An 18272-nucleotide genomic window follows, 5' to 3' on the forward strand; every position below is an offset into this window, starting at 1 on the left:
AAGCAGATGTTGATGGTCAGGTCTGTTGAAAATAAACAGAGCTTTATTTTTAAAGGAGTAGATAATGGCATTTTTTGCTTTAGAGAGAAAATTGAGCTAGATTCACATCAACAAATATTGAAAAAAAATTATTCCCTCAGTCTCACAGCACAAAAAAACAACCCGAGCTATGACATGCCATGTAAAAATGTCCTCTGCAGCCTCTGTGTCCCTGTAGCCAGTCCTGTCATCTTTCTTAATCTGCCTTTGAGGCATGATTTTAGTGAGGGCGATAAGAGCATTCAGGATGAGTGTAATTCGTCACAACCTTTAGAAAAGGAAGGCTAACTGATTAATCTGTCCTCTTATACCCCATTAAGTTTTGGGGCTCCAGTTTGCAAAAACATTTAAGTGGAGGCCGGTATTCAATAGTGTCAGTCAGAGGGTGTGTATCTGTCAAATAGATTGTTCAATGGTGAAGTTTGTCCTATTTTCAATGGTAACATACTAATATCAGTTAATACGCAGAGACAACTATAAACAAGTAATTCGTAGGTTGATTTCTCTGAAAAGTGTACACACTGTCTGTGTGTTGCTTTAAAAATATTGCTGTTTGTTTGAGCATCCCAAGATGTCTGAATCAGTAAGATTGACTCAACCAATGGCATTAGTTTGGGAGATTTCACCTGTGCCTCGTTTTCTGTGATCTATTTAAGTTGGTTGTTTCTGTTCATTCCTTGCTCAGTTTTTGAGTTTCCCTGACCTGTTCTCCGTTGAGCCTGAGACTCTGTGGATTACTGACTGTTATTGTTTGGAAATACTTTTTGTTTTCTGGATTTATGTTATTTGAAACCCTGTGGATTTTTACTGCCATGAACTTTGTTTACTGGATTTACTTTTTGGCATTGCTCCTGAGTTTTCCTTTGGATTATTAAACACTTGTTCTTGTTTTATCCCTGACTTACTTGCGTTCTTTGCAACTGGATACACATTCCACGTTTTCCCCGAGCTTAGTTCCCTTGACATCACTTCGCCCCGAGTTTATGACACAGTGTCGCAGGAATTAAAAACTTAACTATGGGTGAACGCAACCAATTTGTTTTTGTTTTTTTATCCGATACCTTGCACGATCAATGTCAATATCACCCATAATGACAGATAATGATCTATTACATTGTGATTTATAGGATAAAATGGTAAATTATAGCCATTTAACTTAAGAATGTCATTTTTTATATAAATATGGAGTCTGATAATTCGCAGTTTAGGCATTTTTAGTTTTCAGTATTCCAGTTAAGTCCTTGAAAAGTCCTTAAACTCCCTGAAGCTACCAGAGCAGCAGAGATATAAAGTGATAAAAAGAATGGGATGAAGAAGGAAGAGACAGAGGCAAAGAAAAACAAAAACAAGATAATCTAGGACCAATTCTGAAGGACAGGAGACAAATTAAGATGGAAAATAACCTTAGTGTTCAGCCTAAAGGCCAAAATATACTTCGGTTAGATGACACATAAAGCAAATTTCAGCATCGGCAAAGTGCTCAAGCACTGAACGCGCAGCCCGATTTTTCTAACCGCGTGTCTTTGAACGCGCAGAATGTGCATGTGCCTGGAATTATTAGCAATAATTAGTGGGTCCACAAGGTGGCAAAACTCACATTTGAGTCGTTGCTGTCACAAAAACACATTAGAAGAAGATGTAATCGCCGCTAAACAACAGTAGATGAATATGAAAACAAAAATAGTGGATGTGCTCGTCAAGAACACGTGTGAGGAGGTCAGGAGATACCTGCATTTGTATAACTGGAGTCTCAAGGAATATAAAGTCATTATGTGTATAAACCCTTGAGGATAAATAGCCTGTGCATGCGCCTGTGTATGCAGAGTCAAATGAAGTATACTTTGACTGGCTTGCGTTCGACCGTATGCAGACGCAACGCGTTCATGAAAAACCGAAGCATACTTTGGGCTTAAGCCATACACCAATAGGAAGGGTTTTATAGGAGAAAACATCGACAAACACAACAGTACATGTAGAGATATCCTCAGGCTACAATCTCACTTTGTTTCCTCTAAACCCCTCTAAGCTGCAAGTGGAAATAGTGATAATTCTACAATTATGAGAAAGCAACTCTGCATTGAAAACCAGCCCCACCATCATTATCGTCTATGCCAGAGAAGAACATTTAGAAAAACAAAACAGTTAATTAAAACCCCTCTGGAATACTACTTGTAATAAATATGTAAGTCACAGTCTAACAGAGATCATTAAATGAATGCAGCTGTTTAACACATATTGGCTGTATAGCAGAGATTATGGAGTTTGCTATTTGTATCAGGCTCTTTGGAAAAGCAGAATCTAAAATGCCCTAATTAGCTCAGCTTTTTAAGACATTAAAATGTGGCAGGGAGTTTGTAATCTTTGAAGTTCATGCTGAACCTCTATATTACTGCACGAATGTCAAAAGAAGAAAGGTCCTAGGAGAAAGCCTTGAGGCACCACATGAAAAAACAGCTCTGTTGAGCCCTTTTGTGTTTGTACAATTAGTCGGTATAAAGAGATGAGAAAGAGAGAGAGAGCGAGAGTACCATAACTGTTTGGGGTCTTCCCTTAAAAGAAATGCTACTTCCTCCAGTGGAATGAAACAATCCCCAGGAATGTATGAAAAAACAAAACCAGTAATTACTAACAGGGCTCAAGGGTCAGACAGCAAAATACCATGGAGTTTCTTCTCTTCAGGCTTTTCTACCTGAATAGAGACACTTCCTTAAGGTGAGATATGACTGACAATAGTGTTGTCTTGGTACCAAAAAAGGCTGAAATGCGTAATAAAACACTTTTTAAGTCATTTTTATTGAAAATTCTGTTTGTAATTATCCTACTGCATGGCCATCATTATTGTATTCAATTCGAAGTGCCCTGTTAAGGCATTAATTATGGCGTTCAGAGCTCTGTATGTTTCTCATCACAAAACCTGACGTATAACAAACGAAAAAGAAAAAACATGAAATCCGTTCTGACCTTTCAGAAAAAAATCTGATTTTAATCGGATTCCAAATCACCTATGAATGTGGTTTGGATGAGGCTTGTAAAAAACTAATTTTATGTGTTTTTGCCCTGTTCAGACTACAAAAACCTAAACGGATTTCAGTGACAGCATCCCAAAAATTTGATTTTTTCAGCCTGTGTGAACATAGCCTAAAGCCCCTTTCACACTGCCAGTGACATTGCACGAGACAGCGACACCATCCCATACATTTTTCCATACATTAGAGCGGTGGCAGCAATAGGAACATCCAACAGTGACACAAATCGCAAAGTCTAGCGACATGCCACCTGCGGTGACAGGGCTCCAGACTGTGACTAAAATGGTCACAAATGCAACCAAAAATAATTGATTGCGACAATAATTTAACATCTAGTCGCCATTGGCGACAGTCAGGTTGTGTGCGTTCATATGCGTTTTTTTAGATATCATCTTGTGAGTTACTGAATACATCTTTAGAGCACGCACTAGGGTGTCTCGCGCTGCTGTTTACACATTCTGTTTCTGATAAGCTTGCTTCTTCTTCGGTTGACCATCGAACTCCGATGAAAGATGTGTCGATGTTGTGACACTAGGGGTCTCTCTAGAGAGCCTCGGTTACCTCTTATCTTTGAGAAAAGGCCAATGAGAATTGGCAAACAGAATTTGCATGCCCTCCCCCAGACATACGGGTATAAAAGGAAGGAAACGTGCATCTGTTCAGACAGGTTTTGAGCTGAGGATCCGAGAGTAAGGTTCCGGCCCTTTCAGCGGCTTAGTAAAGTGTTGTGGCAAGAGGGACAGAACCGTTCCCCTTCTGTCATACACTCAACGTTGTGTCAATGTAGTGACACTAGGGGTCCCTATTTAAAAACACCACAACACTGAACGTGTTACGTGGAGTGCTGATGCAGGTGCAAGCAAGCTGTTGCGTGCGAAAATAGCAGGTGCATCAGACGGCACGTAATCTTCCCCAATGCCCCAAGAGACGTCATATAGTTCCCCACATCCCTGAGGGAGGGAGCATGAGATCTGAAAGCTAAGTCCGAGTGGGCCAGTGAGGGGTCACAAGAATGACTTGTTCCTCGACCTCCCTGACCTTGCACAGGACATGTGCAAGTAAGCTTACTGGAGGAAAATGCATATTTGCACAGCCCCAGGGGCCAGCTGTGGGTCAGAGCGTCTGTACCGAGTGGGGCTTCTGTCAGAGGGTACCAGAGTGGGTGGAATCTCGGGAGGCAGACAGATCTACCCGTGCTCTGCCGAACCGAGCCCAAATCAGCTAGACCACCTGAGAGAGGTGTCTCCACTCTCCGCTGAGCATTACCTGACATTATTTGTTTAGGCTGCCTGGGATATGAGTGGCGTGCAGTGACCTCAGCCACTGCTGACTCCAAAGGAGGATATGGCGGGCTAGTTGCGACGGGAGCGAACGCCGCCCTGGCGATTTATATACGCTAGTGACGCTGTGTTGTCCAAGCGAATCAACACGTGCTTGCTGCGTATCAATGGCAGAAATCTGCGCAGGGCAAGAAATACAGCCAGCAACTCTAGGCAGTTGATGTTCCAACCCAGCCGGGGCCCCATCCAGAAGCCAGCGGCTGCGTGCCTGTTGCACACGGCACCCCAGCCCAACTGGGAGGCATCCGTAGTAACTATGAAGCATCTGAACCCCTGCTGTAGGGGGACTCCTGTCCGTAGCTTTAAAACAGAAGTCTGTCCAAGGGCTGAATAAGTGATGGCAGGAAGGGTGAGGGTCACACAATATCTGCAGTGGCGCTGTGCCCCTCTCGGGACTCGAGACTGAGGCCAGTGCTGAAGTGGTCTCATATGCATCAACCCGAGTGGCGCGACTGTCGTTGAGGATGCCATATGCCCCAGGAGCCTCTGAAATTGTTTCTGTGGAACCGCTGTGCCCAGCTCGGGGGCTCAGAGAGAGACATCAGACTGGCCGTAAGGCGAGCCTGTCTCATCTCGGAACCGGACGGGGGCAAACGAGTGTGCTGGGGAACGGGTGGTCAGCGGGGATTTAACCGGCGAAACCGCGCCCATTAAAATACCAAAATCGGGTAGCTGGAGTGGCTTTCCCTCGGAAGGAGAGCCGCGACTGCAACATTGCCATGGTCATGTTCTCGCAATGAGAACATGAGCCGTCCACAAATGCTGCCTCTGTGTGATCTCTGCCCAGATACGAGAGGAAGTGCCTGTGGCCATCAGAAGCGGAGAGGTAATGACCACATCCAGGAATGACACAAAGACGGAAGGGCATCTTGAAAAAGACGTGTCTTTAAAAAGACATTCAACGTCAATGTGTTTACTCTTTTAGAGGGCTGTCGAAGCACTCAGGTGTGTAGTCTGCACTGGCGTGCAGAAGAAGAGAAAATCCGCTGAAATGCGGCATATTTCCAACAGCATATGCTCTTTAGAGGGGAGTGGAACAGCAGTGGGTTATACTCAGCTCGCTGAAACACAATCGCTCTGCTCCGAAGAAAAAATCTGTCTGAACAGACGCACGCTTCCCTCCTGTTAGAACCCGTATGTCCAGGGGAGAGGCATGCAAATTCTGTTTGCCAATTCTCATTGGCCTGTTCTCAAAGATAAGAGTTAACTGAGGCTCTCAAAAACGACCCCTAGTGTCACTACATCGACACAACATCGAGTGAGTGATAGAAGGGGAACAAGTGTTTCCACTGGGGAAGAGAGGGAAAAGAGAAGACATAAAGGGGACAAATAGAAACTTAAGCCAACACGTAGGAAAGTATTGCTTACTCTATATATATGCTGTGTCCCAATATCCATACTTCCCTACTATAAAGTATGCCAAAAACAGTATGCTGATGGAGTAGTATGTCAGAATCCACAGTATTCACGAAGCAGTAAGCAAAAAATACTTGGCTGACCTACAGAAAACATCTAACGGTGAGATTTTGAAGAGCAGATTGAGTGGACACTTAATCCCATAATCCCTAGGGAGTTGAGGTGACGTCACATTCAAAACCCTGGATTTTAACGAATAGCAGTGAATCACGAGGCGAACGGCTCTTCTCAAATGTAACTGTTATATATAACAAGATAATTAATGATTGTGCTTAAATGGTGCTTGTTTTACAAAACCAGAGCAGATAGTTTTTGCAGTTGTAATTCTTATGTCATATATTCAGCTCACGAGATGATGCCAACATCCCTGGATGAAGTATGTCCAAAATCTTTTCATACTACTCACATGCATACCTAAAAGAATGTACTGTTTTGCCAGCAGATAAGTGCGTCCTTCATCAAATACAATACATACTATGACAGTACTTGGTTTCGGACGCAGCAATAGTTACCATGTCAGTTATCGGTCAATGTTAGTGAGCGCTATTTTAAGATTGCTAGCACTAAGCGACAAGTCAATGGGCATGGCCACTAAGTTTTGGTATTTTTGTGCAAGCATGCGGTAAGTCTAGGCACAAGTGGATTTAGCAAAAATATGCATGCAAAGAACTAATGGGCTGGGTCAAGTGCAATTTAATTCTGAGGTTCTTCTCCAGTAATTGAAGCATCTGTGTCCTATTCTATAGTCCATCGAGCACCAGTGATATAAACAAAGACAGCACATTCATAAGAAGTTGGTGGTGTAAATGGCCTGTATGCAAAAATGATTAATAAATTAATATAATAAATATAACGGAGGTAAAAAAAATCATACCAAATCCAAACCTTTTAAACTCTCCAATTTCTTCCTTCTGCCCCTTTTGCAGTGACTTAAAAATCACTCAATGACAGCAGGTGGAAAAATATAAATATAAATTAGAAACAACTAAAATTTTGAAATTTGCTGAAAACATGTTTAGATGTTTAGTTGAACATCTTAGCGCAATTACCTATTTCTCAGGAAAATAGCTAATTGCACTTTGCGGCACTTCATTACCATACAATTCACCCAAAGACAGTGTAAACACTCCCACCCACGCCCACTTGTGCTTAGGGCTGGCATGAAAATTGTGCATAAATTTAGCGCTCTCACGAAACGTTGATAAGACGTAGTGCATGGTCATTCCTCGTAGCACTGTGCTTTCTGCATTAATGAAAATAGAGCCCATTGATTTATTTATTTATCGTTATAGTCAATATTGGATAGTCAGACAATATTGGACATTTAACATCTATATTATTAACCAAAGTGCAAATTGAAATTCTTCCCCCTGCATACTGTAGTTAATTTAGTTTAGAATCTTTGTTAAAATAATTACTGTGTTTATTATTCAGGGCAATTTTAAATAAATAGTTTATCTGTTATAATTATTGTCTGTATTACACACAATTTATAATTTAAATCCATAGGTTATACGTAACTCTCCAAGCTCTACTCTTTAGCCAGAGTAACCCGATTATATGTACAGTCTAACCAGCATCTCAATGGTGCAATGTTTGTAATGAATATGTATTTTACGGTTTAATTATGATAGCCGATTTCAAAATGAATAGTTATCCATCTTCGAAGATCCATATTGTGTTTCTCTGCCTTTTATTTGCTATATACTTCCACAGCCCTATCAATAAGCATAATCATTCAATTGACTCCTAACCAGAAATGTGGTTCTTTTTACTTAAAGTATATTATACTGGATTTCATTTTTTTTTTATATATTATGAAAGCCATTTTTTTTAAAAGAACGGTCAATATTGTGGTTGTAAAATAGCACGTATATTCTGATACAAATACCCCAGTTTTGTTGTTGTTGTGAAATTAACTTAACTTATAACAATATAAAACTACTGATATATGTTTTTTGTAAGTTTATCTATACAAAATAGTTATATAGATATCTGGTTATCAATAAAAAGATGATATTAATAGTTTATCAGTATTGGCCAAAAATGTGGTACATTATTACAAACTTTAATGCTACAAAAACCATTTAGCCATGTAAGTTACTGTGCAATCGATCATCCTTTCAAACGGTTAATACCTCTTGACTTGAAGGTGCTACCCAGACAGTAATGATTATCTTTATTCATGCCACAACAGATTATTTCATGACACAACTGGTGATTGTGAGCGTGAGAGAGCTGCAGCAATGGAAGTCTTTATAACGCAGTGAGTTTCAACCAGCTGTTTCTGCATAAAACTTGTGTTTTCCAAACTCTTTCCAATGCCAGAGACCCTCTAATACTCAGAATAATTGTAAGTCTGAAAAGAGGCTTGGCTTAAACTCTCAGCTAAAAGGCTCTAATTATGGGTCATCTTAACTCTAGTTTTATATATCAAATGGCCCTTTGTGTTGGGAGTATGTGGACCCTACAACCCACTACATGCCCTTTAGAGGCACTAAAACAGACAATACACCTAGTTACCCCTGTAGTGTGCTTCTTGAAAAGAAAAAGACTTCCTGTATATAAGACTACGTTTATATTTGGCCTATAAAAAAAAAATTAATTTACACATACTAAGCTTTCCAATTAAACCACAAATCATTAGTTAGTGTTTAGCAAGTTCTATGACTATGATATCTTCCAGCGACAGTGACTGGATCCTCACGTGGAATCTAATTTATGCATGATTATATATGCTTTGCCACATGACAGATATAATCCTACATTAGTATGTTCTTAGGGTCATTCCGACCAACAGTGAGTCACTTTTAAGTTTTTCTTTGATGTATTAAAAACTAATTTAGCATTTTTTACCACCGTCACATAGCAGAGCAAGTAATAATGAGCACTTACAGACGGTTCACCTACCTAAATGCCACACATGTAAATATATCCCTTTCTGGTCTAAAAGATTCACCATTAATCATCCAAACTAGTCCGTTTGGAAGGTAACCAACCTACTGTTAAACTACACATTTTATTATTCATGAATTTATATAATTTGTGTTGAATTATTCCTCACTTGATGGGAAACGATGATCTGCTTAATTATTAAATGTAAATGTACACCCCAATCTTTTTCTTGTGTCAAATGCAAAAATGCATGCAAATAAGATTTTTAGGACTTACCACTGTCTTCCACGGTGAAACTAAAGAGGTCACTGGTGGCATTGTTGCTGTCTTTCAGGATATAGCAGATCTTAAGTTCATCTATGTCAGCTGAGAACACAGAAAAAAAAAATCTAATTAAAAAAAGAGATATTTAAATAATGTAAACTGCAAGTATTTATGATTCATTTGAAAGAAAATATATATCAAACACGCTATTAAATACATCAATTTTTATGATGATGTACAGTCCCTGGTGTGAAATGTTGAAAGATAAAATAGTTTTATGGCCAGCTCAACCCATACATTTCTCAAAGCCCTTTTCATTCAAACCGCTTGCATACACTAAATCAATTTAACCTAAAAATGAAGTAACAACTAAATTAACTGGTTTGGCACAATAGATTACGCCAACTAATTTTTAGATTTAGACTAGTTAGAAATAGCTCCTTAAGGTAACAATCGCAGGTTACAACTTTTTACAGTGAAAAAAACTACTGTTTTTAACTTTGAATAAAATCAGTTAGGAATTCTCACCAAAGACACAAAACAATCATCAGAACAGGTGATAAGCAGTTGCCTAATGACAGACAAGACCAAGAATTTTAAACACAGGACTCCACAACTCATCCACATCTGGTCTGTTGCATCTCCAAAAATTAGACCCCTTTAACCACATTTACACTGATACACTAAACCTAGGTGTGTACAATTAACAACCTGACTCTCTGCTCTGACCCACTTCCTTAAATTATTGATACCAGAGGAAGAAGCCTCATTAAAATGTAAACCTGTGATTCTTTAGGCACGCATGAAACCGCATTTCATATTGATAATTAAATGTGTCCTTTCATTGCCAGAGTGCACTCTTATCATGAAATATTTAGCAAATGTCACAGAGCAAGCGGTAGCAGAATATGGTGAAAGGGCAAAGTAAATAAAGGGAAGTGATTGTCCCTTCTGCTTCACTGCTTGTACTGATAAGGCCGAGTAAGGTTTGCCAGCTCTCTTCTTTTCACACTTTTTCCAATGTCTGGAACACTTATCAGACTAAGTTAGCCTAACAGACTTTGCACTTTCTCACTAGGCACTCATGGTCGAATGCGTGTGTTTATGCTTTAGCTGTTAGGAGCCATAAACTTGTGCTGAATGGTACACTTAACTTCAGGGCAAAAATGTTATTCTGGCTGATAGTTACAGATTTTACCATTGCATTTGCTAACAACAAGAGAGAGATACACTCACTTAGGAACACCTGTTCACCCAAATATTCATACAATTATCTAATCAGTCAATTGTGTGACAGCAGTGCAATGCATAAAATCATGCAGATATAGGTCAGGAGCTTTAGTTAATGTTCACATCAACCATCAGAATGGGGAAAAATGGGATCTCAGTGATTTCGACCATGGCATGCTTGTTGGTGCCAGACGGGCTGGTTTGAGTATTTCTGTAACTGCTGATCTCAGAAGTTCACCCAAAAATGAAAAATATGTAATTATATATTTCCACGTATATTTCCAAACTCGATGACTTAACAACTCAACAACTCTCTTGAAAAATAACAAGTCACTACAGAGATGTTAGAATACAAAAGTATGATAAATTAATAACTGAAAAGAGATGATGTTCACACACGCAGAAAAAATCTGATTTTTGGACGCAGTCACTCAAATCCGTTAAGTTTTAAGTAGTCTGAACAGGACAAAAACACATTAAATCTATTAAATCATTAAAGCCTCATCCAAACCACATGCGTAGAGGGTTTAGAATCTGATTAAAATCAGATTTGTCTTGCTGAGTGACTCCAGTAAGGTCTCCTAAGCAACCAAATTGGCCCGGTTGCAAGGGAGGGTCACATGGGGTAACCTCCTCATGATCGCTATGATGTGGTTCGCTCTCGGTGGGGCACGTGGTGAGTTGTGAGTGGATGCCGCGGAGAATAGCGTGAAACCTCCACATGCGCGGTCTCCATGGTAACGGTTGTTCTAGGTCAGGTTTTGCGATGAGAAAATATACTGCACTCCGAACGGCATAATTAATGCCTTCACAGGGCACTTTGGATACTGCCCTCGTGAAAAGCATAATCAATGGTAAAACATCCCATGTTTTCTGCATTACCATGACAACTCATGTGGATGTGATCACAAAATCGACTGTAGTCTGAACAGAAACAAATCTGAACTGTCCACATATAACTTGCAGTTTGAACAGTCACTCAAAAAAATGTTTGAGGAAAAATCTGATTTTTCCTGCAGTTTGAACAAAGACTAGTTGTCTCAATCACACATCTTGCGGCTTGTACTCTTGACTAAGGGTAAAATGCCTGTTTTAAAAATTTACTTTATTTCAAGCATTAATTAGAGCAGAGAACCTGTCCTAGAACATGATTTATACTTCAATACATGTATATCTTCAAATTACGGTTCTACAGAACAATAAATTGCTCAGATCTAAAATTCTAAAACATAGACATTACATTTATTGAAAAGTATAAGTAGAGATAGGTTTCACAGGATCCAATAATAGATTTCATTTGCAACAATAATATTATTGTGCTCAAAATACATTACCTTGTGTTAAAGTGTTGATAGAGTCATTCCCTCTGTCCAGGTTGATCAGGAAGCCATGCTCTGGCTGTGTGGCGATGTGAAAAACCAAAGCCTCAGGGCCGCTGTCTCTATCCACTGCCTTTAATACTTTGTTTGTGATCTGATAACCCAAGTGACCTGTGGACAACACCTTTAAAGTCAGAGCAACTTCGTTAACCACAATCTGAGGAACACCATTGTCCACAGATAAAATGGTGATCTTCATGGTTTGAGGCCTTTGTGTCTCAAATATTGTATCAGGGAAGACGTAAAAGTCTATGTGAGTTCCATCTGTGACTGTAAAAGAAAAGCTGTCTTCTTCTGACTCTGTGCCATCATGTTTGTAGCTGATCATATTCTCATTCAGGTCCTGCTTTGTGAACGAAGTAACTGGTCGGCTATTGTTGAAAAGCAGTTTGCCGTAAATGGGCAGTTGGGTGACTGTGAACTTCAAAAGGTGCTCAGCTGTATCTTGGTCTTCAACGGTCAACTCAAATGGTGTAATAAGTTTTGTCTTTCCTTCGGTCACCAGAAGGTCATGAACAGTCAGTACTGGCTTTTTGTTATCAATATCAACAATTGAAACCCGGAATGTACGGAACACAGGGTTGTAGCCATCAGTGACTTCAAACTCAAAGCTGTCCATCTTGACTTCATCGCCTGTGGTATGAATGTAGTATATCTTGCTCCCAGCAAGCTGTAGCTGGGTAAAGGACACAATCGGCATGCCTGGTGTGTCTGTGCTTTCCAAATGCCCCCTCACTGGAGCTCTGGTGATGGTGAACACTAAGTTCTCATCAGGGCTATTTAGATCACTAGTACTGAGAAGGTTTGTAGTGAGTGTCACTTTGCCACCTTCTTTTAGAGACACCCCCTTACTAATGACCTCAGGAAACACCATATCAATGCTGCCCACAGTAATATAGAAGTATCTGTCAATTAACGGATTGATTCCATCGGTTACATCGAATTTCACAAGGTCACGAATGCCTTCCTGTCCATTATGAGTGTACAAAATGAGATCCATGTTCACCTCACTTTGAGTAAAGTTCATGCCAATAGTTATGTTCTCTACAGACCTACCTGATCTCTTCTCTACATTTCCTGATGTTTTTCTATGAAGGAAGCCCTGATTGGGGCCATAGCGAATAATGTAAGTAAGGGACTCATCATCTGAGTCTAGATCAGTAGCCTTTAGTACTTTACTATTTATCTCTTTGGTCTCACCAATCTCGATTTCAAGTCCATCATTAATGGCAAGCCTTGGCGTTTCATCATCCACTGGAATGATCATTATTGTGATAGTACCCTCAACAGAATGCTTTCCGTCTGTAAGAAGGACATCAAACTTGTCTTCTGTAGTTTCAGAATCATCATGTTCATAAATTATGCTAGAGGCCTCCTTGATTTGTTCCAAAGTGAAGTTTGTGATTGGAACAGAGCCTGTTGTGAGCTGATTGAAGATAAAGCCATAAGCTGGTGGTTTGTTGATGATAAACGTCAACGTTTCGGCAGGAACATCAACGTCAATTCCGTTTAGAAGAGGTGTGTCGATGATAACATTCATGCCCTCCATTACGACAAACTCTCGCATAAAGATCTCTGGTTTTTCATCATTCGTGGGAATAATGACAATGGGAAAGAATTGTCTCTCTGAGAAGTTTACGCCATCAGAGCATCTAAACGTGATTCTGTCCTCTATCGGCTCAACTCCTTTGTGTATGCTTTGGACGTAATGAATGTGACCTTCATTAACATCGCTGATGGTGAAAGCACTCACCGCTGACCCCGACCTTGACTTCTCTGAGCCTGGTGCTGGAGAGATATTCTCCACATATCCTGATGTTGGTTGAACAATAATGGTACACAGAATGTCCTCTATTGGGGTGTCTGCATCATTAACCATTATTTGATGCCTACCAATTGTGTTCTTGTCCCCTTCAAAGACTTTAAAGGTTGGTCCAACTGTGACCACTGGAGTCTGGCTATTCACGGGGAGAATGTTTACATGAACGCGCACTCCGTTTACTCTGTTACCCCCAACATTCCACTCATCAGACATGTCTGATAGAGTTAGGTTGAAAACGTCCTCTATTGAAGCAAGACCAATTTCTCCACTGGTATGAGCATACACTACCAGACCACTGATAATATCAGCTTGGGTGAACCTGCTTGTGGAAACACCATTTACTAGAATTTCTCCAAACTTAGGGGTCTCCTCCACAATGAACGTCAATATCAAGTCATCAGTGTCCTCATCTTTTCCCTGTATGACATTGGTGGTAATTTCTGTGGCACCATTTTCCAACACGTCCAAGTGAGAGCCAACGGTGCCCTTTGTGATGCTAAGCGTTGGCGTTTCGTCATCAATAGGTTTCACTACAACTTTTACAGTGATTGGTACGGCATGGACGCCATCACTAACACCCAATTTAAAAGAGTCACTCATTGTCTCATCCCCATTGTGGACATATGACACTTTGCCATCAGATATATCCATCAAATTGAAGCTACTTCCTTCTTTCAAGTCAGTAAATGTATTTTGGATGTGGCCATGCAGGGGAACTTGGCTCAGTGTAAATAAAATTTGCTTAGTATCAGTGTCAAGGTCATTTGCATCAAGTTCGGCACTTGTGATGACATGCACCCCCCTCTCAAAAACCGTGAATCCTGTGTTAGTAATCTCTGGGGGTTTGTTGTTTACAGGCTGAAGAAAAATTTTAAAAACTCCATCAACACTGTTTCCAGCAGTGTCTTCTACTGTAAAATGTAACTGCATCACATGTGGTATGATGCCTAGCTCAAGGTCAGGAGGGCTATAGGAAATCTTATGATGGTTAATTTGTGCTTGAGTAAATACTTTTACCTCAACGTCAGAGCTTTCAGTTAAAACAACAGACCCCAATTTAACTGGATTATTCTCATCTGTGTCAGTTGGTGGCCGGGTTATTGTATATTTCAGGTCGCGATCTTCAGAATCCAAATCAGTGTAACGCAAAGCATTCTTGCTGAAATGAGTCAACTGGTACTCGTATACTGTCATATGCAAAGTCGTGCCAGGGAACAGCACAGGTGGAACATCATCAATAGGAAGAATTTTAATAATAAATGCATTCTCACCAGATTGGTTGGGAGGATCGGCACCATCTTGTACTTTAAACACAAACTGATCTGTAACTGTTTCAGTGAGGTGTGGACCAGTGTGTCTATAGAAGAGCTTTTCATCAGTAATATCTTTCTGGAGCCACTGTGTCACTACTTTCTCATACAAACCATCTTGTGCATTAAATTTCCAAGAAGATGGGTCTTCTGGAGCTTCTGATTGTCTCATCAGGACCTCGCCAATAGCAGAGAGTGGAGGCTCGATAGTAAATTTAATTGTGGAGTCTTCAGAGTCAATATCCACTGCACTGAGCAGAAGCTGTGAAATGGGCACTATCTGGTTTTTGAATAAAATCAGCCCTGTATTTGCATTTATAATGGGCGGTTCGTCATCTGTGGGTACAATTGTGATGGGGAACAAAAACTCGACTTCGTTTTTGCCATCTGACATTCTGAAAATTATATTATCGCTGTACGTGTCACTGCCATCATGTTGGTAAACCACAATGCCCACTTCCAGGTCAGCTGGTGTAAAATAATTCCTGTTGGTGCCCAGCACAATTAAGTGACCATGACGCAGGCCATCAAGCACTGTTATCCGCACATTGTCCAGGTTGTCCTCATCACTAATTTCCAAATTGCTCTGAGTGAACAGAGCCCTAGATTGGCCTTCATACAAGAGCTGACCAGTATTCTTAGTCACTACTGGCGCCAAAGTGTTCATGGGCTTCACAACAATCATGAATGCAAAAGGATCCGAGATACCACCATCTGTGTCTATGACCTCAAACTCTATTTGAAAGATCCTCTCTGTGTCAGAGTCCAGCGAGGGAGGTTTGTAGGCTATATTCAGATCTGTTAGATCTCTCTGATAAAAAGATGTGATAGGCAAATTTCTGTCATCTGTACTCACAATATAACCCTCCTCAAAGGATAGAGGAGAGGTGATGTTGAAAATTAGATAATCAGGATTGGATTCAGTATCTTCAGCAGCCAACATATCAGGAGTTAAAGCTGTCATGACAAACTGATCAATCTCCATCATCATCATGGCCACAAAACTTGGTCTGGGAGGAGTGTTTTCCTCACCCTCTTTAATTCGGATCATCACATGAAAATACTCCTGTTTCAGTAAATTGTTTTCTTTGCTCCGTAGTTCCACAACCATTGGGACATAATCCTTATTAGGAGACTTGTGAGTAGAAGTGTGTTCATAACGGATATTTGCTCTGAGAAACTGATCACAGTCCATCATTTTCTCCAATTTGCTGTCATCAATAACTTTACCATATTTTGGCAGCACACTACTGGCAGTCAATGATGTGACTTCACATTTCTCAGATTCTCTATCATAAGTAAAATTAAGCACCTTTTTGTCAACAGGATTACTAGTCCCACGTAGATTATTAACAATAATAGGCAAGTTTTTTGTAACAATCTCCAATTGTGTGAAAACCACCTCCACCTCCATCATAAAAGGAATGATTATAGTTTCAGTCTGAGTGTCGTATCTGAGTTGTAGCTTCACTCTGTCTTCCGCAGGGCTTCTGGAACCGAAATGAGAGTATCTGACATCGTTATGACCAAATCCACACGGGAATTTTTTAGGAGACAGGTGCCCGGGTCTCTGAGACAGCGGATCATTATCCAGTACTGTAATACTGCACCGATCTCCTGGCTGAACTTCAATAACCAAATCGTTGATCGGATCGATATAAACAGATCGCCCAAAAGGCACGTGTATTCTGTTGTTTGCCACCAGTATCGCATCCTCCGAGAGTTGTGGTGTGTAGGCGTACGACAGTCCGTGTTTATCAACTCCTTGCGTAGAACTACCTGTCAATGAAAGCAAAATAATTAATAATATATAAAGTTCCATTGTTCATGAGAATGTACAGAGCTACAGGAGGGTTTTCTGTAGAAATTAAAATGTCCAAATGAAGCGCAAGCTGTGCTGCTATGCTTTAAATCCACGCGAGGAGAGGAGAAAAGGATGTAAAGTTGAGAAATCCCACAGCTCGTCAGGATGCACGCGCGCCATTCCCTCAGAACCAGCGCGAGCGCGGTTTTAACTTCTGCGGATCTGTAGGATGGGAGCACGAGAACACGCCCACAGCCTCATTCAATTGGATGCTGCATCACATTCTCACGACCACAAGTGAGATTATATATTTTCTTAAAATAAACGAAATACTATTTGAATGCGACATCAAGTATGTTCATAGAAAAGCTTTAAGAACAATTACAATTCGCTCTGCTTTTAAACTTTTACCCTAGTTCATGTATAAATTACTATATTTTTATTGACCTCTTTTATTTTTTATTTCCTAACTTTGATTTACATTTCCTTGTCACTCATCTGGGATCTGATGTTTCTTTATTTAGTCTTGTTACACATGTACTCTGACAATTCCATTGTTTTTGATAAACAAGGATGTCAAGGAAGTTAATTCCTTGTTTTATTAATTAATTTAAAAAAACATTTACAGCATTTTGTACAAAAATTATTTAATTACTTTAAAATTACTAAAGTAAGTAAAACCAATTTAAGTATTTTCCTTGCATATAGGATTCACAATGTGTACCAACTTAATCATTCGTTTCAAAAAAAGTTTTATAATGTATTTGATATCATACATATTTGAGTAAAGAATATAAATACGTTTTCTAAGGGGTACTCCAGTTGACCTGAACAAAACATGGGGACATGACATCTGTTGCAGAGCTCCCTGTTCTTCTATTCTAATCTTTTCTATTTGCAAAAGAAATGTTTGGGATTATAAAATGTATATTTCCTATTGACACTAAAGCTGAAGATTTAAATAACCATATTAAGACAAATGTTTTTGTGAAACATCTAATGTGCCTTAGACTTTTGCACAGTACTGTATATATTCAGACAAAAAATATGAGAGTCATTGTAAAACAGTTAAAGGATGGGCAAGGAGGAGGCGAGAACCGGCTTGTCAACATAAATTATATTTAATGAGAACTTAAACCAAAAGCATACACAAACACACACATGACGGACATGCCCGTAATTCTCTCTCTCTCGAACCATCGTTACCGGCCGCCTTTATCCCTCGCGCGCATCATCAGGCCGATTGGGGACCGGGCGCGCGATACTCCGACCGGCCCCGCCCCCCTCCGCTCCACAGTCATGTCATTAAACCTGATGCTGATTGTCATTGTAGCCCATTGTTTTATGTTAACAATTTTAAAAAAAAAATGTTTTTGTCCATATGATGTTTATCAAATGCATTGTTTTGAATTTCATTTGATGAGCATTGTCTGTTATCAAGCATTCCAGGTTTGTTTCATTTGTCTAGAAAAAAGAAAACTATCTTTTGGGCAATTTAAACATATGCCTTTTGATGACACTATTCTTTTGATATGTGTTGATGAAAATAATCATTAAACTTACATTGTAATATCCCAAATTCTAAGATTCGTGTGTGTGTGTGTGTGTGTGTGTGTGTGTGTGTGTGTGTGTGTGTGTGTGTGTGTGTGTGTGTGTGTGTGTGTGAGCGTGTATTTATCACTTTGTGGGGACCAAATGTCCCCATAAGGATTGTAAAAGCCGAAATTTTTGACCTTGTGGGGACATT

The 18272-nt window shown here is 39.9% G+C and overlaps 1 protein-coding gene across 2 annotated transcripts in view; it reads right to left on the minus strand.

Annotated features, from left to right (window-relative positions):
* LOC127636471 (FRAS1-related extracellular matrix protein 2-like) overlaps window positions 1–16543 on the minus strand; it is an 89338-nt gene extending 72795 nt beyond the window's left edge. For both annotated transcript variants that reach the window (XM_052116942.1, XM_052116943.1), the window contains exons 1-2: window positions 11545–16543; window positions 8993–9082 (exon numbers count right to left, since the gene is read on the minus strand). In XM_052116942.1, coding sequence (XP_051972902.1) covers window positions 8993–9082; window positions 11545–16543 — 5089 coding nt within the window. The remainder of the gene's footprint in view (window positions 1–8992; window positions 9083–11544) is intronic.
* Between the last annotated feature and the right edge of the window lie 1729 nt (window positions 16544–18272).

The sequence above is a fragment of the Xyrauchen texanus genome, chromosome 44 (assembly GCF_025860055.1).
Source record: "Xyrauchen texanus isolate HMW12.3.18 chromosome 44, RBS_HiC_50CHRs, whole genome shotgun sequence".
In the NCBI taxonomy this organism is placed as follows: domain Eukaryota; kingdom Metazoa; phylum Chordata; class Actinopteri; order Cypriniformes; family Catostomidae; genus Xyrauchen; species Xyrauchen texanus.